Raw genomic sequence first — 21,229 nt, forward strand, 5'->3', positions numbered from 1 at the left:
AATATGATGATTAAGGCTGCCGTTGATCAAGATACTAAGAGTGATGGTTCATTTGGGAAATTACCGGTAACTTACTGACTCAACATCTTTTTTTCTGAACTTTTTTTTATCCTTGACTTGCTCTTGCTACCTTTTCATTCTAATTTTTCTGAAACATGTATCTTTTTTCAGCTAAAGGCTTGCTTCAGGAACAAGCCGTTTCTTTTCTCGGGAGATCAGAATGTGTTGGATATCTTCATCCGACGACATGCACCGAGCAATCCGGATGAAGAGGTAATTTTTCTTTTTGTCTACAGCTGCTTGTGTATATTTTTACAATTCTAGAGCATTGATAAATTGCCACTTACTGCCATTGTACCAACCTAGTCTTACATGTACTTTTCTCATTTTTTACATGTAACGACAAATGAGAAACTACAGATCAGCAATCACTAACATGTGCAACGAGTTTTGAGGCTGGACTTTCCGAGTTCATTAGATCCGTAGGAAACAATCAAGGCAAGGAAAGTACAAGGACAAATGTTGCACATGAAACAGAGCAGCCAAAAAACAAGCCGAAACGGAGGAGAGCAAGCACATTTTCCACATTCTGTTGATGAGAGAGTAGTTCATGAGAAAGATGAAGAAGAAATTAGTGCAGCGGTCAAACCGGATAAGAATGATGCACCGGATCATCTACCCGAGACAAAATCAAAGAAAAGAAAACTTGCACACAAAGGAATGGGTGGAGCCGAGAGATAACAAGAAGTCCATCAAGGACACAAGCATGCCCAACAATGAAGTGAAGTTTGACGAGGATGGCGCTAACGAAGATGTTGTAGACAAGTCATTAGAGGAAGAGGATGGACAAGATGTTACTATGGATTCACATGTCGTTGATTTGACTGCCAATGCTGAATCTAGCACAGTAAACACAGAAGCAATTCCTGAACCTGTAGTACTACCTCCTTCCACAGATGGTGTTGCAGTTACACAGAGTGATGCAACAGGTTTTGTATGCGCCACAGCTGATGGTTTGAAGCATCTACAACTATATGGCTCTGGTTCACAATCTAGTGCAGAAGCAACTCCAGTGGATCAAGTTAATGGAGGAAGCAAGAGTTCAATCAAAGTGCTCGATGGGGCTGCATCGGTACCCACCATGGTTTCAGGAAAATCAAAAAAGAAAGTTACATTTGCGGACAAAGGGAAAAAAATGTACGGGGAATTTCGCCGATTCATCTCCTACCGCTAGGAGACCGAGTTACAAGATCCATGTCCCCACTGAAGTCAAATATTGCCGTAGATTTGGAGATAAAAAATTCTCCCAACCCTAGAAGAGTCACGAGGTCTTCTACTCCCGAAAATGTGACAAGGCGGAAAGTTGTAGTTTCGAGGGAAGGCCGTCATCATCTATTGGTGGACATAATGGAGTTAACTCTGTTGATCTTTCATGTAGCATCGACTCGAACAGGAATTTGGTTCTAGATGGTCATGAAACGCCTCAAAATACACCTCGTTGCTACAACGGCTTGTTACATCCGACACAGCTTCCTTACTGCTGAAGCCACACCGGTGAATGTCGAAGTAATCCTCGCTGTCGGGTCAGCGAGAGATGGTCATTACCATTGACATTAACAGGAAACTTGACCTTGAATTCGGTACTTCAAAAGTTGTAACACAAACCGAACAGCGAGAGGAAGTTTGAAGAGCTCAAGGAAGATTGTCCTTCTTTCGATCTTGGCTTCGAACCGAAGGAGGCCGGGAAAAAGGTTGATGAAGGTGCTACAATTGAAGAACCGAGTGATCATTTCAAGCAACGATAGTGGTGACTCTCCGGACAAAATATATGCGACCATCGATATGCCCATTACGCCATCGACAAGTACAAGTAAAGGAGTTGCGAGAAGGTAGTGTTGTCGCCGAGGAACCCAAATAGTGTAACACCGGTACCTCAAGCTAGGAGAGTTGTAAAACTTGGGCCTAAACAGAAATCGCCATATGAGAATTTCCGCAAAAAACCTACTTGTCACTAGGTCAGATGCTGAGTTGTACATCAAAGTGTGCTCATATGGTGGCAGAACCAAGCACCTGTTGAACAAAGAAAAAATTATTGACTATGGTACATTCTTCATCTATCTCCGCGACTTGGCAGATTCAATCAAGCCAGATGGTTGGATAAGCAACTCAACCTTCGAGATAGGTTTACTTAGTATGTCTGAGGAGATGGCCAAGCAGAAAAATTTCTGATGCCACTAAGGCTTGCTGTAAGTACAATCTTTTTATATCTTTGCTTGATGTACCTTTCTCATTATATTCTGATCTACTTTCGATTTTCTTCTTCCTTTTCCCATTTTCCTAACAGACTTTCTTCATTCACATCATTTGTGCAGACCAAACTTAGGGAACCATCATGTCACTTAGATAAGGAGGTGCAGAAAGCATTTGAATGCACGCCTACATACCGGCTAGACCACAAAGATATGGTTAGTTTGTAATTTCATTTAATTTACTTTTTCCTTTGATGCTTTTTTTACACCCGAGTAGCTTTTGTGACACCTATATTTTCTCTTCATCATCCCCTTTTGCGAGATATTGTTTTCTGTCCTCCAAGATCTCACTCCCGATCTCAAAATAATGACCGGACACTATTACTTAATCGTGCTAAATTTGAAGGCTGGGAGGTTCGAAGTAATGGATTCAATGAGGAAGGAGGGAGACAAGTTACTTATGCAAGATGCTAGAAATATCATTGGAAGCATCAAGCATTTCTGGCAAGCTAACTATAGCGCCTCAAAGATTGACATCTCCAAATACATGACTGTTCATATAGCAACTCCAATGCAGAAGACAACGTTAGTACAAACTCTTGACTTCTGTCATTCCATATACCAGTTCCATTGTCATTTCAATTCTTTTTGCATTTTTGGGAAAAAGCTTTGATGAACTTTTTGTTTTGCTTGTTCCAAGTTACGATTGCGGCTACTTCGTCTTGAAGTTCATAGAATCTTGGGATGGAAGGAGGTTACTGCCATTCTCACCCTACGACATGCCCGCACTAAGGAAGCTTTACCTCAAGAGATGGATGGCTACTGAAAGAAACCTCATCAACTGGGATGAACTGCTCTTCCCAAATTGATACAAAGGTACATTCTGTTTTTTACAGAATGCTACAATGCTATTTTTATGTATCTTATCTGTTGTGGCGGACATGAATACAATCTCTAAAAGTTTTGTTTTATCATATTAAAGTGAAAAAGGCTGTATCATTTTGAATTTTTTCATAAGCTCTATGTGTTGTACTACATTTGCTATCTAATATTTACATGCAAAGGTTCTAAATCCTTCTCTTTTTTCTCAATGGCATGTTTGTTTTATTTTTCAACCTAAATACATTTGTGCAAGTAGTTTTATGCACATGATGTCCTCAACAACTTTGAAAACTCACGAGAATATGAAAAATAAGTCGATAGGAACTTAATTTCGGCATCGGTTAGTTTCTTCAATTAGACACATGAAAGCAACATCGGTATGTTTGGTCCATACTTGTTCCAAAATCAAGCTGAGTTGCAAACACGAACTAAGAACCCGCTTCGATTTAATTTTTGGACACACAAAATAATAAGCCCGACCATGCAACTTAGAACCATAGGAACTTAATTATTACATCTGCTAGTCTCTTCATCACTTCGAACAAAACTTCACCAATTTTGTCATCACAAAAATTACAACCAAGCTCGACACAAAATATTCGAACCAGCAACCAACTTACACAAATTTTTGGAACAAGCCAACAAGAACTACAGTTTCATGCACGCAAAGTTTGGTAGCCATTTTATGTTCGCAACATCTACACCATGTCACGCAAAAAGTCTATTTCCTTTTGCTCTGGCCCTGGGGTAAGTTTTGAGGGGCATGTAGCTGCAGTGTGATGAATAGAACCACAAACACTGCACTTCACGGCTTTAGAAGACTTCAAGTGGAGACCAGATTGCTTTCTTTTTTCTCCTGGACGCCCTTTAGTGGTAGTGAACACAGGATCTTCAACATGATCAAATCTGGAAGAACTTCCTTGCCCAGGATCACCACTTGTTTTCTACACCTGGTGAGTCACCTTCAGTGGTACCAGCGGTCTTCTTTTTTTTCCGTTTTGCCGAGTCAGAAGCTTTCATTTCTTTCAACTCCTTCTCCAGAGCGGCGATGTATTTATCTGCTACAGCTTTTGCTTTGTCTGAAGTACATGCAATTTTGGCTACACTTGTAAAATCATTGCATAACGTTCCATACCGTAGCAACTGCCTTTCTTTGTTATTCATTTTCCTGTCAGCTGGCACTTGAGGCAAATCCATCTTCTCCACCACGATTGTTTCCTGGGGTACTCTCCATCTGTTTAGAATGTATTTCTCTGGAATGTAATCAGTTACACCCAATTGTACCATAACTCTCATTATATGGCAGCACAACATCCCATCCCTACTAAACTTGCAGCACTCACAACTGTAAGTATCTGTCGCCAAATCAGCGTCAACCCTGTACCTTTTCCGCCCATAACCAAAGACTGAAGGCTTAATTGGAACAACATCAAATTTTTCTGCATCAAGCTGTTGTACATTGTAGGATGTCACTTTCCGAATCTCGGCACGGAAACGTAAGTATATGGGTCGTGTATAAACATTCAAAGCTTGCTCTTCCAGAGGGAAATCTCCCCAGACCCTAACAGTTTTATCTTCATCCTTAAACTCAACAGAGTCCTCTGATACATCAATTTTTTCCTGCAACTTCAAGTACTTGTTCAAAGAAATTGTGCGGAGCTATTGTGCGGGTCAATGTACCTTTTCAAAACAGCATTGAAACCCTCACTCGCGAGCGAGTAGTCCGTAGGAACGGGAAGAACCGGTCCATAAAGTAGGCAGGGACAAATGTACGTCTGATACGATAAAGGTCACTCAAATGCGTGTTGTCCGCAACATTGTGTTTGGCTATCATATCTGCCCACCTACCTTCAAATTCCTCAACTGACATGCTGTAGTCAATAATTTCATTCAATTCATTCCTTAGATCCTCATGCTTAGACATGAAATTACCAAGTACAGGTTGCGCATTCTGCATAATGTGCCACCTACAGTTCCTGTGACAACAATCAGGAAATGTTTCCAGAATAGCAGTTCGCATGGCTGCATCTTGATCAGTTATGATATTCTGCGGTTGGACGCCACCCATAGCTTCAAGAAACTCCTCAAAAAGCCATACAAAACTCTCAACATTCTCGTTCCGAAGGAAACCGCAGCCTAGTTGTATAGTTTGACCATATCTGTTGATACCAACGAATGGGGCAAAGGGCATGCCATACATATTGGTCATGTAGGTAGTGTCAAATGACAAGCGATCGCTATAGTTTTTGTATGCAGCTATAGCAGCTCCATCCACCCGAATATGCGGTCAACCTTGTCCGCATGATCGGTATGTAAGTTGAAGTAGAAATCAGGATCATCCTTCTTAATCCTCGCAAAGTGAGCTAACGACGAGCGACATGTCTTTATGTGAGTGCTCGTTATCTATCTTAGACATTAAGTTGCTCACATCTTTACTGTCGTACGGAACATTGGCCAGACCTCCATATACTTCTGCCATAATCCGCATGATCCTTCCTGCTGAGAGACTGACCTTATGCAATAGTCTTACAAAATCCTTTTCCTCCTTAGGAATTCCTTTATGAGACCTTAAGTACTTCTTCAACGAGAATTTCTTTATTAATTTGTGATTGTGCTCCTCAATGAAGTATGTTACATGCCACTTCTTCCCTTTCCTTCTTACTCTCATACGAGCCTTGCATTCTCGTTTTCTTAGTGATGCTCCGGTTCCTTTGCCTAACTGGAGGTACATCTAGTTGATTTATATCTTCATTTTTCCCACTCTTGTTGCAAACAAAAAGCTGCTTGTCCTTCTGTCCATCAATGGTCGAGTTCTTCGATGTACTACACTTGATGGAAAAACCAACTTGATGAGCATATCCGTTGTAGTGCAACTTCGCCTCGTCCCATGATTCAAACATCATGCCCGGGTAAGGTGTCTGGATGTTAGTTTGATCGCATGGTGTTGACTGGACTTCTTCGTCATCATCATCACCACCACCTTCCGAGTCATCGATCGACGGTGTTTGTCCGATTACGGCTTACGTATCGGCGAGATACATTTGTGTTGCTACCGCTTGCATGCTTACTACCATCTGCTTCTTTTCTTACATCACCGTTGCTTGTCATCCTTGCATTACTGCCGGATAAACCACCCTTTTCCAAATTTTCTGAATCACTCAAAGCCTCAATTGCTACTTCATTCAGATCAAGTACACGACGATCATCCATATCCGTAAGGAAGAAACACACTTGTAAAATTAAAAAACAAAGAGGGGCATGTAAATTGCTCGAACATAGTGTCAAATTTAATATGTACTTATTCAAGAAATAAAATTTGTATAGCTGAACCTTACAAAACTGCATGCATTCTAACATAATCTTTCCTACTTGATGTTCTTACAGGTTATATGCAAGAAGCTAAAGCACAAGTGTTAGAACCAAGGTGAAACATGCTTCTGATGCTGCATCTGAAGCTTGAAGCTGTAATGATCATGTTGCTGCTGTATATTCTCTACCTAGTACAGAACGTAGTTTGCCTTACTTAGATGCTACTGCAAGAAGGCAGTGCTCCATCATCATGACATTCTATATCACTAGTTCTTACATGCGTAGTTATTTTTGTGCATCGTTTTCTATACAATGTCCTGAAAATTACATGCTTGGATCATCATTGCCGATGGACCTGCGGATGATCGAGCATGAGAAAGTACTAATGCATCTGGTGAAAACTTGCATTTGGTGATCCACTCTATTCAGTTTTGCATCAAAGCATGACAAAGCTTTTTTTTTACATGCTATTTTGGAATTGATTATACTGATCTTACTAGGTAATGTACTGCCATATGATTTTCCAGTGCTAGAATGTAGGAAAACTTGCTCACAGTTTGACATAGTTCTTCAATTGTTCATTTTTCTACAACCTGTGCTTTATATTATACATGCTACTGCAAACATCAGCTATTTCAAGACAAATCTTGGAACCCTTCTGGTTTGCATGTTACCCAGTAAGAACAAGTACAAAAAGAAGAATTTGGATTTCGAATCTGTAGTTTTGGATGTTACCCAGTAACAACAAGTAGAAAAGCTACTAGTTTTTGTACAAAAAACGGTGATTTCAATTCTAGATCCGGAAAAACTACATGTTTGCATGTTACCCGAGTAACAACAAGTAGAAAAGCTACTAGTTTTGGATGTTAGTTTTGGAAGAGCTACTGCTTTTGGATGTCGGATTCGGATGTAGAAAAGCGAGATAGTTTTGGAAGAACTGGTACTGCGAGTAGAAGAGCTTCCGGAGGTAGAAGATGGTGTTAAGCCTGGTCTTGTGCTTGTACTGGGCTTCTCCCTCCTGATCTACAGATGTATTTTTCTGTTGTTTTTTGTCCTGTTTTCGACCTCTGCTGTACAACAATGGAGTTCTTGGCTCCCGGCGGCTGGAGGAGGAAGACGATGTAGGGTTGGTTCTGGGACGAAGGAAGATGGGATTTTATTTCACGTGTTCGCTGTTCTTTATTGACCGGTCGTTGATCCGGTCTGTTTTTGTCTGTTGCGGTGCATTTAATGCTGGGGACAGGGAAAAGCGAATGGGGGGGCCCACTTTCTATTTTCGGAAAGATTCCGTCCGGACAGGGGGGGCACCCTGGTAGCCTATCTGGTGCTAGGGCACCGTGTAGAAACGTCCATAGCCAAAAGCACTTTTCGATCCGGAAGTTATAACTCTTATTTATTCTACTCCCGCGTAGATTACATACAAGTCCAGCTCTTATTAAACTGCTCGGGCTCCCGCTCGCTCACTCACTCACTCACTGTCACACTGTCACCGGTCTAGCAGCTTCAGAAAGCACCGGTCGCCATCCTCAGGAAACTCTCCACCGCCTCCTCCCCACGACCACGGTGGCGCCATTCCTCCTCCCCATGCCCCTGCTGCTGCTCTGGTCCGGCGAAGAAGCCCTCCTCCTGCTGGGCCTCGAGCACCTCGTCAACCTCCCTCGCGGGCGCGCCGAACGTCAGCTCCTTGGCAGGCCTGTCCAGCTTCCCCAGCACGTTGTTCTTCCCGGCGAGCCACACTCTCTCGTTCTTCTGGGCGTTGATCTCGAAGCACACGATCTGGAGGTTGTTGCTGCCGCGGGACGAAGAGATTGCAACGGCGGGGTGGCCGGGAGGCACCACTAACGCCGAGCCGCGGGACACGCGCGCGCGGATCGTCTGGTACTTCTCCTGCTGCTGCTGCTCCGACTCAGACTCCGACTCGCTGCCATGTCCTCGCTGCTGATGCTCCCGCTCGCTCTGACCCTGTTGGTGGCGCTCACTGTCTTGCGACAGGTGCGGGCACACGATCTCCACCTCGCCCTCGCCTTCCAGCACCACGGAGATCTTGACGGACTGCGTGTTGTAGTAGGGAGCGGTCATGGAACCCTGCCGATCGAGACATGCATGCACGTGAACAGATTCATCAGTAACCAAGCGACAGAGGCGGCTGCGATTAATGGATCGGAAGCGTCACGCACAGCGGTGATGTTGGCGAAGGAGACGCGGACGTCCTGGTCGGCGAGGGCGCGGAAGCTGTGGGCGTCGACCTCGTAGAGGCGGCCATGGCGGTTAGCGATGGTTGGCCTCTGCTCCAGTAGGTTGTAGGTGCTACGGGAGTCGCCGCCGAACGGCCAGTGGTGGCTCTGGCCGCCCTCGGACGCGTGGTGGCGCAGCTCCCGGACCTGCTCCGGGGAGGCGCGGACGATGAACCCCTGCTTCTTCCCTTTCCTCCCGAACAGCTTCTCCAGCCGTTCCTCCGAAGCCTGTCAGCAACCATGGATGTCGATTGACAAGTCATGAGTTCTCCACGAAAAGTTTCACGGGGACACGATCTGTGTATGTAATAATTCGTAGATTGTGTGCGCGTACCTTGAAAGCAGCTCTCTGGACGCGTTTGCTCAAGCTTGACACGAGCGACTCGCCCAAGAAATACTGCATATGCCACAGTGTATATCCACGTGTCAGTAAGTACACGTACTCCGTACATGATTCGAATTTTGGGCGGCAAAGATAGTGAGCTAGGCAGAAAGTTGTACCTGGAACTGGCCGGGCACGGAGATGGTGTTGAGAATCTTGACGATGATCAGCTTCCTCCGGCCGTCGGTGTTGGCCAGGTGCATCATCGACCCGGCCGGCGCCGCGACGACATCGCCCTGACGGACGGTGTAGGACCTTTTCTCGCCGTTCTCGATCACCGTCAGCACCCCCTCGCCTGCGCAACTCAAGTGAGCAAGATAAATAAAACATGCTGATGCCGATGCCGTGCGTGCGTGAACCGCTCGTTCAGACATAGTACGTACGTACCTTGAGCAACGTAGCCGATGCCGTCGGCGTCGGTGTACCCCGGCTCGACGAAGGAGCGTGGGTTGACCTCCATGATGGCGACGCGGTAGTTCTTGATGCCGCGGAGGAGCCTGGACTCCTCGTTGAACGGGCGAAGTGCCTCGATGAAGCCCTGGTCGCTCCGGACGATGCTCCGGAAGCTGCGTGGGCCGAACACGTACGGCCGGCGGCTGTCCTGCTCCTGCTGCCCCTCACGCTGATGGTTGCCGCGACGGCCGCGACCTTGCTCCTGCTCCTGCTCACGGTCGCCGCGACGGCCGCGACCTTGCTCGTGCTCCTGCTCACGATCGCCGTGACGGCCGCGACCTTGCTCCTGCTCCTGCTCACGATCGCCGCGACCCTGCTCCTGCTCACGCTCATGCTCACGGTCGCCGCGACGGCCGTGGCCATGGCTCTGCTCGTGCTCACGGTCGCCGCGACGGCCGCGACCTTGCTCCTGCTCCTGCTCACGATCGCCGCGACCCTGCTCCTGCTCACGCTCATGCTCACGGTCGCCGCGATGGCCGCGGCCATGGCTCTGCTCGTGCTCCCATTGCTGATGCTGGTCCCTGCACTCCTGCACGCACTGGGCGCGCTGGTAGCTCGGGCGGTCCCTCTCGCACCGCTGCTGGCACTCGCGCAGCGAGTGCTCGCCGCGCCTGCTCTCCTCCTCCCTGGAGGTCCCGACAGCACCGGCAAAGAGGAGACCGGACGCGAGAAGGAAGAGGAGAGGGATAGTTGCTCTGATCGCCATGGTTGCTCCCTGCTCGCTACTCGTTGCTAGCTTGCTCTGGTGCTGGGAGTGGAGCTTCAGCCACCGTATTTGTAGCTCGCGCGCCGCTGTGCGTGGCACGGTGGCGCGGCTACGTGGAGGGACGCAGCTTGGCAGGGGAGAGGCGGGTCGCCACGTCCCGCGGCCGTGCTTATCCTCCCTTCGGCACGGTGCGTTCCAGCTTGGGTGTCGCCTGTCGTGGTGCACAACGACGGTGCTAGCTGGTTCAGTGTATTGCGGTGCTAGCCTAGTAGCCTGCCAGGTACAGAGCAATCTCGACGGTAGCTAGACGGACTGCCGAACATCAAGTGGGATATGGCTGTAGATGCGCTCACCAGGCCTCTGAACTCTTCAATTTGCACAAAGGAATCGTTCGTTCAGACCCGATACCAATGAGAGGAAGAATTTGTTTCCTCGTTTTTTCGAAATTGTGATTTATTCGAGTCTAAGTCATTTCCTAGCTGTTTTTGCAAGGAATGGTTCTCTGTTAGAGTACGTCATGGGCCTGGGCCCGTTAGTCTTATGGTTTGCTTAGGGGTCAGTAAGCGCTCTGGCGGAGTCGCAAACCTCTCTATATAAGGAGAGGAGATGTATCAATCTAATCAAGCAAGAATTAAGAAGGAAATCCCTTCTCTCTTGCCACCGGCCGTGAGCAAGGCCCCCGGCCGGCCCTCTAGCACCATAACATTTGGTATCAGAGCCAGCTTTCCCGGGTTCGATCATGTCCAGCCCTCCACCGAGTTCTTCCCACCCGTCGCCGCTGCACTTCGACGTCCCCGCCGTTCTCTCCCCGGCGGAGATCACCGCAGCCCTCCGCAATCTCGCCACCGCGGTCCAGGAGATCCACCTTTTCCTGGCCGGTCCCTACGGGCCGCCGCCGCCGGCGGCGCTGCTGCCGTGGCAGCCGACGCACCAGGCGGCCTCCGCCGCGATCGCTGGGCCGCTGCAGCCGACGCTGCTGCTGTCGTCGCCGCCACCCGACGTTGGGCTGCTGCAGTCCCCGCTGCCGCTGTCCACCATCTCTGGGCCGGGCCCTACCTCGGCGCCGGGGGTCCCTCTTCTCCAGCAGCCGGCCGCCTTCTTCCCCACCGAGGCGCTACAGCAGCAACAGCAGCAGCTGCCGCCGCCACCAACGCCGCCGCTGCAGCTGCTGTCCTCACCGACGTTGTCCATGTCGTTCGGTGGGCAGCTGCAACAGCAGCAGCCGTTGCCACCAACACCGCAGCAGCGGCTGCTGCCGCCACCGACGCCGTCCCTGCCTTTCGGCGGTGTGGGAGCGACCTTGGCCCCGGGCTCTACATCGACACCGCCCGGGATGCCCTTCCACCAGGTCCGTTTCCCTCCGTCACCGTCACCACTTCCAGCTTGGATCGCTATCCGCCACGTGTCGGCGGCAGTGAGGCTGCAGGCTGCTGCGCGCGGCCTCCTAGTGCGTCGGCGTGTGCGTGAGATGCGTGATCTGCAGCTGCAGCTCCTACAAGTTGCGCTTCGTTGCGCAACGGACCTCGATCTCGTCCGCTGCGTCGGGGATCTTGGGCGTGTGGTTTCCCCCACGGGCGGCGAACATGCTGTTTTTCCCGCGGGCAGCAACCTCAAAGTCTGCGCCATCGACAGTCATCCGGCGGGGAGAAGGCATGGTGTCACCGATAGGAGTGCACCGCGTAGCACCACTGCATTCCGCCGCCGGCCGCCGCGCGGGCTCCTTTTGTCCCGTTGGTTTCCATGGGATCCAGGTGGTTGTACAGATGCACGTCTGACGGACGGATGGTGTCCACTTTATGTTCAGGGGTCAACAATAAAGCGTCCCAGTCTATTTCAGGTTGAGAGTAATAAAACAAGCCGAGATGTAAAAGGCTCGTTTTTAGGTGTTAGGGTTGTGTTGCATCGAGTCATGGTTTGTTTAGGTTGCAGCTCGAGGACGAGCTGCATGTCCAGGTGGGGTGTAGTGTTAGAGTACGTCATGGGCCTGGGCCCGTTAGTCTTATGGTTTGCTTAGGGGTCAAGTAAGCCTTGCTTGGGAGTCAAGAAACCTCTCTATATAAGGAGAGGAGATGTATCAATCTAATCAAGCAAGAATTAAGAAGGAAATCCCTTCTCTCTTGCCACCGGCCGTGAGCAAGGCCCCCGGCCGGCCCTCTAGCACCATAACATTCTCAATTTCATATTCAAATTGGAGCGTCTGAATTATTTCACCTCCCAGTGTCTGAAGAAGCTATGGTTCAGCTAAATCTTTTTCAAACCATGTTGCAGAATTTGTTGCCTGGTGATGGTTATGATTCTTGGTTTATCTTTGGTTCCAACAAATCCTACAATATCTCCCAGCTCTATAAGAACAAGATTAGAAATGATGGTGCTATCTCTGCTCTGAAATGGATGTGGGAGGGCTGCTGCAAACAAAAGCATAATGTGTTTTTTTGGTTGCACACACATAATAGGCTTAATACTATAGTCATGCTTTAGAGAAAGAATTTCCTCCTAGATGATTACTCCTGTGTCATGTGTGGATCGGAGCTTGAGACGAGAGATCACTTCTTCTTTCAATGCCCATTTGCTACTCTTTGCTGGCAATATTTATGTCCTGCATGGTCTTTAACGCCTAGGACCCTTTTGGATTTCCAAGAGACGATGTTGAGCGTCAAGACTGCAATTGCCAAACCTTTTTTTCATGGAAATAATTATGCTGATCACTTGGGCAATTTGGACCGCTCGAAATGATTTCATCTTCAAGGATGTTTCATCAAGCATCTATAGATGTCGCAAGAAATTCAAAGATGACGTGGCCCTCATTATTCATAAGGCAAAGTTGAAATCCTATAAGGGACTATCATCCTGGGTAGAGCAGTTTAGATAATTCTTTTAGCTCCTTTGGAGTGCTTTTGCTCTTTTAAGTTGCTACGATCAAGCAAAATTTTGTAATAAGTTTGAACACTTTTGTTTTATTAATAAAAAAGAAAATATATACAATGGGGAAAACCATTGTTTAGCCTAAGAAAACTTGCGGAATTCACGGATCAGACCGGAAATACGAAGCACAAACCCCCTGATCATATCAAAAGACCGTAATTTTCGCTAAGGCTTAAGCGATAGAATACCCAACGAAGAAACAGAGTTAACAACATCCGCCGAAGTTGCCAAGGAAGTCCGGGGCTGCCGCCCGGCGTCCATCTCCGCTGGAAGTAGAGATAAAAACGGTTTGGAAACAAAGCGAAACCGAGTGGTGCTATATTTGTTTTTATATTTTTGTTTCAGAAGAGGAAGTGAAAACAAAAACTCCGAAAACAAATATAGAAACAAATATTGTCGGAAAGCGGATCGAATACGGTGTGGACACCGAGCGGAAAGCGGATGTTCACCGAAACCAAGAGATCTCTTAAATCTTGAAGTAAAAAAATCAAGCAACACAAGAACCAAAAAAAAATTCTTGTCTCTAAATCTAGCACGGCTACTGAATATACCGGAATAGGGGAAGGGTCGAAGAGTAAAAGTTTCCTCGAACTAACGAAGGGCTTACTTTGTCGTTTGTTTTGGGATGGCCGCTTTGACGGTTCAGCTTGACAAGGTCACATATTAGGGTTGTTGGATTGGGTCATGCACATCAAACCCTAAAACAGAAATTTCATATTAGCCAGAAACGGAATTTCCAATTCCGTATCTGTGACTCCGGAAAACATTGTTCTGTTTCCGTTTCTGCCAAAAGAATTATGTTTCCGTTTTTCTCCGAAAAATTCCATTTCTATTTTCACATTTTTGTTCTGTATTTCTGCGAAAAAATTGAGAACTTTACGCTCCATTTTCATCTCGAGCTAGAAGAGGCGCTCCGTCCAGGGTTGTCGCGAAGCACCGGCTGGAGATCCCGCCACGCGAGAAGGAGGAGGCCCCCGCCAACACCGGTCGCATGAGGGGATGAGAACCCGCAACTTCCATCAACCGTGCGACCTTTGATCAGCGGCGGCCTTCGCCGAAGGCGGGGGAGAGCGGTGGGAGGAGGGGTAGTGGCGGCGGCGGCTCTAGGGTTACTCCTGAGCTGCCCGTCTGGGAGTGACACGGAGTACAACGAAGTGCTACACATATATTTGATGTACTATATATCATACAGTTTATAATTTCTCTCCTACTTTGTCTCTACGAGAGGCTCCTTGACCTCCAACTCTTTTGGCTTAATATATACTCATCTGAGAGGTTCAGTACAATCCAATATATTACGCAAGTCTCATAATATTTCATGATACCAGTCGCATGAGTATATAATATTTCATCGTATATTACGGAGTCTCATAATATTTCATGATGCCAATCTCATAATATTTTCATGTTACGTCTGTTGGTCTCATAAACACGCTTCTGCACCGCATCGTCCCGATGAAGTCAATCTCCATAATCTTTGGTGTGGGCCACATAACCCTTAGTTAAGGTTTGACCACCAATCGACTACGCTAGAGAGTCCATTTTCCAATCCTTAGATCGGTTTTTCTCTCTCTTGGTCGCCTGATATCTTCTTTCTTGGTTCAACTATCATAGATCCTATGGGTTACCAACCACTCATCATCTTCGCGACCAACTGTCCAAAGGTCAATACCAACAACTGTCTCCCATGTCTTTAAGGATCTCGGAGTTTCGTCATTTTCTACATAGCAGTATTGTTCATAAGTCTTTCTCTTGGAGACGCCAACTTTAATACCGTGGACAAAGCTACGTTCGTATAACATCATGTCCGCATCGTTGTCGGGCTTCCAACCTCACCCTTAGGGAAATAAAATAGAGGGAACGTTAGCCAGGTAGATCAAAGAGATAGTATATACTAAACAAAGTGGAAAAATACACTTCACAAAGTCTCAATTAGAACGTAAATGGAGAAAAATCTCAGAATTAAACAGAGCATAGCAGAAACTTTACTAAATAGCAGAGTTCACGAATGCACATGTATTTTTCTTTTTCTATTGGGAAGGGACACCCACCTTTGATTTTTTTTGGAACAATCTCACTTCCCCATGACTTCATTCTCTGTTCAGATCCAGCAGAAAGTTTAATGTTCTCTTTAGTGCACTGGAGTTTTGCATATTTGTCATTTATTTTTATCTTTAGTCTCACATACTAGTTACCACAGCAAACAAACATGGAAACTTCTCACTAAAATCGTGGCAAGTCAATCAACTCAAAATTGGCAACTAAACGAACCAGCTGCTTGTTTGGAATCGTTGATGTTGACGGCTTCATTTAGCATTGCTTCACCTTCCACATCAGCATGCCCATGGACAATCATGTGTTCTCCAACCCCCAACCACAAATATAGAAACCTTGTGACTTGAACATCAAAAGTATGGCTCTTTTTCCTCAAATTGGACCTAATATTGGTAGTCAATGAGGAGATGCTAGAAAGACCTAATATTGGTAGTCAATAAAGAAATATGAAGTATATGGATGGAGGACGTTGTGGACAACAAGAGGAAATTGTAGGTTTGATAGTAGTCAGGTTTCAATTTAGTTGCCAAGTTGTGATTTATTAGTTTTTCTATGTAAATAGATGGCTTTATATCCATTTTCTATAGCTATCTACTTTGTGTCTCTAATAACCATTATACTTCTATGGTTTTTACTGGCCCAAGATTTGACATGCCTATTGTTTGTTCGGTGGTCTTTATTCACCATGATCTTTACTAAACGGGCAAGGGAGGGCAAGGGGAATTCATTTTCCTATTTTACTAGTAGAAACAAAAAAAAACTTGGTGAGCTTTTGGTGAGTAGATCATGCCTAGACATGTTGATTTTGAAAGCATATCCTTCTCTCTATGAGTCAAGTTAATAAGATCTTGTTCCTCGTTTACATCTATGATGTGAGGAAGAAGAAGATGGCAAACGAGAAGGGGTAGGTCTGTTAGGAGTTTTTTTTGGTACGTGAGAAGGAGCAACTCGAGGGGACATTTTTCTATTGGATCGGCCCAAAAATTCCTAAGTGACATACATGTTATCTCCTTTGTCCAGGCAGTCACATGCGGGTAGTGTTTTCCAATTGGAGATTGATGTCGCGTGGGGAGCGGCTACCGCGCAAGAATCACTTAGCGGGTTTGTGAGACATCATTCGAAGAAGGTTTGGTAGGGCACGGTTAAAATAGTAGGTCATACCTGCATGGTATGCCATGACCTCATCTGGGTGTAACAACGTATTGTCTGAGAAAAATATCTCTAGAGATCGCACATTGACTAGACGAAACCTTGTTCTCAGTCAGTGCCATGAGTACTCGATCCAATTTTCAAAAGTTTTGACTATTTGGTAAGTTTACCCAAGCTTATTACCTTCCGGTTAATTTGATTCCGCTACATTGAAAAGGGAAGAGCAAAGAGGTTGATTTTTTTTTTGTTATTTTTCTGTTCTTCCTGACAAAAAAATATTAAATTCTCAACCAATGAACTTCATGAAAAACAACCTCCACGTATAAGGATGCATGCAATTTGACTAACCATGAGTTGGGATTCAAAACCAAAGGAAATCTTGCTAGGTGCAGACTTTTTCGGGTGAATGAACAAAATTTCCTTATATCGGTTCTAAGACAACAACACAATCGAGGTTATGTTCATTAATTAAACGTATGCTATTCCAAAATATGCTCCTTATTTTTAACCTTTTGATATTATTATTTTAGTGTGGTAGCTTCGTGGGACACCAGTATTTTCCGGGAAACCCTAGAATTTAATCTTGGTTTTTTGCAAAATGCGTTTTTTTATATATTTGGGATCGCAACTGAACAGTGAGTGGCCTCTCCGATAAGAAAGCATCTGATGGAAGCAAACTAACAATGAAAAACTTCGTGCAAAGCACATTGGAAATTTTCAAAAATCACAAGTAAAATACCTTATGTTCAAAAGAGATGTTCTATAACATGTTAAGTTAAAGATCAAACTTATATCCATTTAGGTGGCAAGAGAAATAAAATTATGCATGAACAGTAATGGTGTACCTTTTGTCACTATTCATTGATGAATTGTGTTTGTAATGCCTTCAAAATGGATCTGGATTTGAACTTGAAAATTAACTTGTTTGTATCGTATACGATCACCTCCTCAACATTAATTTCGTATCCTTTTTACAGTTTAAAAATAAAGTTTGAAATGTAAGTTTTAGCATAAATTGGTTTCATCAGATATTTCCTCGGATGCCTCGACACTTCCTTTCGTAGATCATCAAAGGCCATCTATGAATCCTAATCGAGGTGTTCTTTTATCATTGCCAATCTATTCTATAGTGTCATCTTTTTATCTAAAGGTTCTTCCAAGAGGATCATGTTCCCGTTTTTCTGTAAGATCAATGGAGTCTTCAGTATCGTCCTCACTTGTTCCTAACACAAGTTCAACTTCCAAAACAACAAGCCAGCTACTAGCACATCCATAAGACACTAGCGTCCTTCCTAGCTAGCAGTTGTGACAGTTCAATTCTTCGGCCAAGGGTAGAATGAGCCACCAGAGAAATGAAAAGGTCGTTACACCGAATTTTGAGTGAACTACAGAAGCTACAAAGCCATTGTATATCTCAAATACCAGAGGACTCTGTTTGACTAGGAGCTAGCTTCCAACTAGCTGCTCGCCCTTAAATTTCCCCTGGGTTATCCTTGTATCAAATGTTGAAGGGATTGAGAAGACAACAGGAAGCAACCGGGATCAAATAAAACCGCACCCTGTATTTGTACTGAGATGGAAAAATCATGAGGCCAACTCCTGTTCTGTGAACACTTGTGCTTCGCAACTCCATTCACAGATTGTGCCCACAGGATACATATACAATACAATGCAGAAAATATACCATAACAGAGCCAGAAGCAGTAGCTAAACTGCACTCCACAAATCAAAAAAGAGCAAAAGACAGAGGGGTCATAGGCATTCATAGCACACATGTAGCCACAGAACAAAGCTAAACTGCTACTCCACAGATCAAAGGAAGGAACACAGATCGAGCATCTGCACATCCCAGGGAAGAAGCAACCCACAAATCAGAGGAGAGCTATTAGTGGAGAAAAAAATCAGAGGAGAGCAAGATAGAGGCATCATCATAAGCAATTCATAGCTCACATAGCCACATAGCAAAGCTAATTAAACTGGTATACTCAACAAATCAAAGGAATCAACAGAGATCGAGCAATTGAGCAACAGCATCATCACATCATGAGCAGAAAGCAAGCAAAATTGCATCAATTGAGCGATTCAGATTCAGATCATGTCGATCACATAGCAGTGGTTCATCTTACTAGAGCAAAGCAATCATGAGACCCAAAATGTTCACCTCTGACGACGCCTTGGCCAGGCAAGTACCGATCGATCACAAACACTAGAGGAACTACGCAGCCGAGGACACACGGACATTACTGCTACCAGCTACCACTACGCGCGATGCAGAAGAAATCTCAAGATCCACCAGTCTTCTACGGACTCGAGACAGAACCAAATGGCGAGAAAACATGTAACTGGATCATAGTCTTGGGGAGGGGGACGCGGCTCAGTGCTGGCGGAAGCTCCAGATGATGATGCCGATGATGACGATGAGGATGGCGCAGGTGATCCCCTCGGACGACGCGCCGGAGTGTGGTGGCTGGGGCGCTGCCGGGGCGATGGCAGCAGTGGGCGCGAGCGGGGAAGTAGCCGGAGCGGCGGGGACGGCCTTGGCGTGGGCGGCGCCGTCGCGCTGCTGAGGCGGCGGGGACGGCCTGTCGGTGGACGGCGGCGGGGGAGGTGCCTCATCTGCATGCGCAACAGACAGAAAGCACGAGTGGGTGCCGCATGAGCAAATTAAGATGATAATAACACCCAGCAACGAACGAGAATGAGACGGGAGGATGGATCTTCACATACGTGCTGGCTGCTTGCGGCGAGGCGCGGGAGACGGCGGTGGGGCGAAGACGATGGCGGCGGGGGGAGCGGGTCCTGCGTATAGAAACAAGCAACGTTAATTAGTACTGATACCTCTGCCGTATTTCAAAATTCGAATCGAAAATCACAGCAAACGAAAGGTAACTGCGAGGTGACGTGCGCACCAAGAAACGAGTAGCAGCCAAGAAAAAGTATCAGAAAAAAAGAGGACCGGTTCAGTTAAAGCTGCATGCAGCAGCCTGCTATCTGTTTCTGCACGGCCAGAGAGCAGTTGCCAAGACCGATCCATGACTAGCGACTTACACACACACGCGCGCGCACGTCGAGAACGCCACGCAACAAAGATCGAAATCCGATGCTGTCAAAAAGTGGTTTGTCCTGCAGACAGGAGAGGAAGGCTACGAAAACCAGCAGGGACCAGAGGATCAACATGGAAAACGCTGAGCTCTGGTCCGGAGATCACGTGGGGCATGAAGCGAAGAAGGTCCGAGCCAGGAAGGCAAAGAAGAGCAGGCGAAGCAGCCTTTGCTCTGGCTTGGGCAGAGGGGTTTTGACCAAGAATTACCGCGCGCGCAACAGCTGCGCAAGAGACGACAAGAGAACAGGAAGATAACGCAGAGAAAGAGCAGATGCTTTCTGGTTTCAAACTAAGCACAAGCAAGGCAGAGATCGGGTGATTAAACAGCAGAAACCGATGGCCCGCTCCCAGATCTTGACGACGTTCGTCTCGGAACATGATTCCTCAATAGAACTTGGGGCGCCATCCATGGCTATGCCAGAAGTACGGAAGGATAACAATCGAAAAAACAAGGCAGAGACGAAACGGAACGGCAAACTAAACAGAGCGATGGAAAATACTCGGCCAACAGAACGAGATACTACTCTGGAACAGCAGGCAGGACCTCTGCATGGCGCTGGATCTTACAGGATCAAGCGTAGACCCCATAGATTGAGGAGGGCTCCTCGATCCTGAACTTATCCGAGCGCGAGCGAGAAACTAAAGGCGTCGAATAACTCGCTGCAATCATGAAGGATCGAACGGCGAATCCGAAAAAAAAACGAGCAAACTCGGCAGGCACTGCTTGATCTCATGCGAGCGCGTATGATCAGCGGTGCCCGAGGGAGAAACTAAGGCGCCGTACGCGAGGCCGGGTTGCTCGCCATGGCAAAGGGCGAGAACCCGACGCCGCGCGCGGTTGCAGACCCAGGACAAGGAGCGAGCAAAAAACGAACCACCAGAATCTCTCGAAACCATCGACAGCCCGAGGAGAAGGCAGAAGGAGAGCACTGAATCTACACGCGCCGAGAGGGAGGGAGAGGAGAGGGGATTCGTTGCGCGTACCTTGGCATGCGGCGGCGAGGTGTGCGCCACCGGGACGCAGGCCTCCGCAGGAGGTGTAGAGGGTGAGGAGGTGGGTGGCGTTGAGCCCCGCCATGACGAGCTGCGGCTCGGCGGCGACGCGGCAGAGGCAGGGGACGCCGCCGCCGAGGTCGACGGCGGCGACGACGGGCTCGCAGCACTGCGCGGTGGGCATGTCGGGCGCGCAGAAGAGGGAGACCTGGGTGGCGAGGAGGGTGGGCTCGCAGGGCGCGCCCGGCTGCGGCCCGAAGGTGGCGGCGGCGGCCGGGAGCAGCGCGGCCACCAGGAGCAGGCGGCGGAGGAGGAAGCCCTCCATGGCTGGATCTCTCTTCTCGCTCTCTCGCGCGCGCTGGCTTAGGGTTTGTTGGCTGTGGGTGGGTGGAGGCGGAGCGGAATGGAGCCGGGGGAGAGCGGGTGGCGGCGTTATATAGCCGCAGGAGCCGTCAAGGCTAAGCGAAGCGCCGGGTCCATCCTGACCGTCCGTTGAGGCGTGGCCCGCCAGCTGGCGTGCGTGGACGGCTGGGATGCGGTCGCGCGGGATCCGGCTTCCGGTCTGATCCTCTCACGTGAGAGTGGCTGGCGCTGCCCTGGCTTTCGCCCGTAACAGCTTTCTCGGGATTGGAGAAGGGCAGGACGGTAAAAACCAGCGGATATTTTCGAAATTGTTGTCACCGTGCGTCTAATCACCGCGCTTTAATATTCGCGTAGAGCAAAACGCACGCAGAATTTCGATTGTTATTGTTTACAGTGGGTAATTTGGTCACCGCGCATGAACATGCCTAA

At 47.3% G+C, this 21,229-nt stretch overlaps 2 protein-coding genes across 2 annotated transcripts; both read right to left on the reverse strand.

The window, feature by feature from the left end:
- Positions 1–7,943: 7,943 nt before the first annotated feature.
- LOC124699966 (63 kDa globulin-like protein) lies at positions 7,944–10,215 on the reverse strand. The gene is made up of 5 exons (XM_047232177.1): positions 9,444–10,215; positions 9,176–9,351; positions 9,009–9,071; positions 8,618–8,902; positions 7,944–8,525 (listed from the first exon to the last, which is right to left on the reverse strand). The coding sequence occupies exons 1-5, from the start codon at positions 10,213–10,215 to the stop codon at positions 7,944–7,946; spliced, it is 1,878 nt and encodes a 625-aa protein (XP_047088133.1).
- Positions 10,216–18,715: 8,500 nt separating this feature from the next.
- Positions 18,716–20,762, reverse strand: LOC124696965 (non-specific lipid-transfer protein EPAD1-like). Its single transcript, XM_047229621.1, has 3 exons — positions 20,429–20,762; positions 19,069–19,140; positions 18,716–18,957 (listed from the first exon to the last, which is right to left on the reverse strand). Exons 1-3 carry the CDS (start codon positions 20,760–20,762, stop codon positions 18,716–18,718), a joined length of 648 nt encoding a protein of 215 aa, XP_047085577.1.
- Between the last annotated feature and the right edge of the window lie 467 nt (positions 20,763–21,229).

The sequence above is a fragment of the Lolium rigidum genome, chromosome 3 (genome assembly GCF_022539505.1).
Source record: "Lolium rigidum isolate FL_2022 chromosome 3, APGP_CSIRO_Lrig_0.1, whole genome shotgun sequence".
NCBI lineage: Eukaryota > Viridiplantae > Streptophyta > Magnoliopsida > Poales > Poaceae > Lolium > Lolium rigidum.

Coding starts and splice junctions, on each gene's coding strand:
- LOC124699966 (XM_047232177.1), bottom strand. CDS start 10,215: ATGGCGATCAGAGCAACTATCCCTCTCCTCTTCCTTCTCGCGTCCGGT. Junction 9,352..9,443: donor CATCGGCTACGTTGCTCAAG/GTACGTACGTAC, acceptor TGAGTTGCGCAG/GCGAGGGGGTGCTGACGGTG. Junction 8,526..8,617: donor CCTTCGCCAACATCACCGCT/GTGCGTGACGCT, acceptor CTCGATCGGCAG/GGTTCCATGACCGCTCCCTA.
- LOC124696965 (XM_047229621.1), bottom strand. CDS start 20,762: ATGGAGGGCTTCCTCCTCCGCCGCCTGCTCCTGGTGGCCGCGCTGCTC. Junction 19,141..20,428: donor CCTCGCCGCCGCATGCCAAG/GTACGCGCAACG, acceptor TTCTATACGCAG/GACCCGCTCCCCCCGCCGCC. Junction 18,958..19,068: donor TCGCCGCAAGCAGCCAGCAC/GTATGTGAAGAT, acceptor TTGCGCATGCAG/ATGAGGCACCTCCCCCGCCG.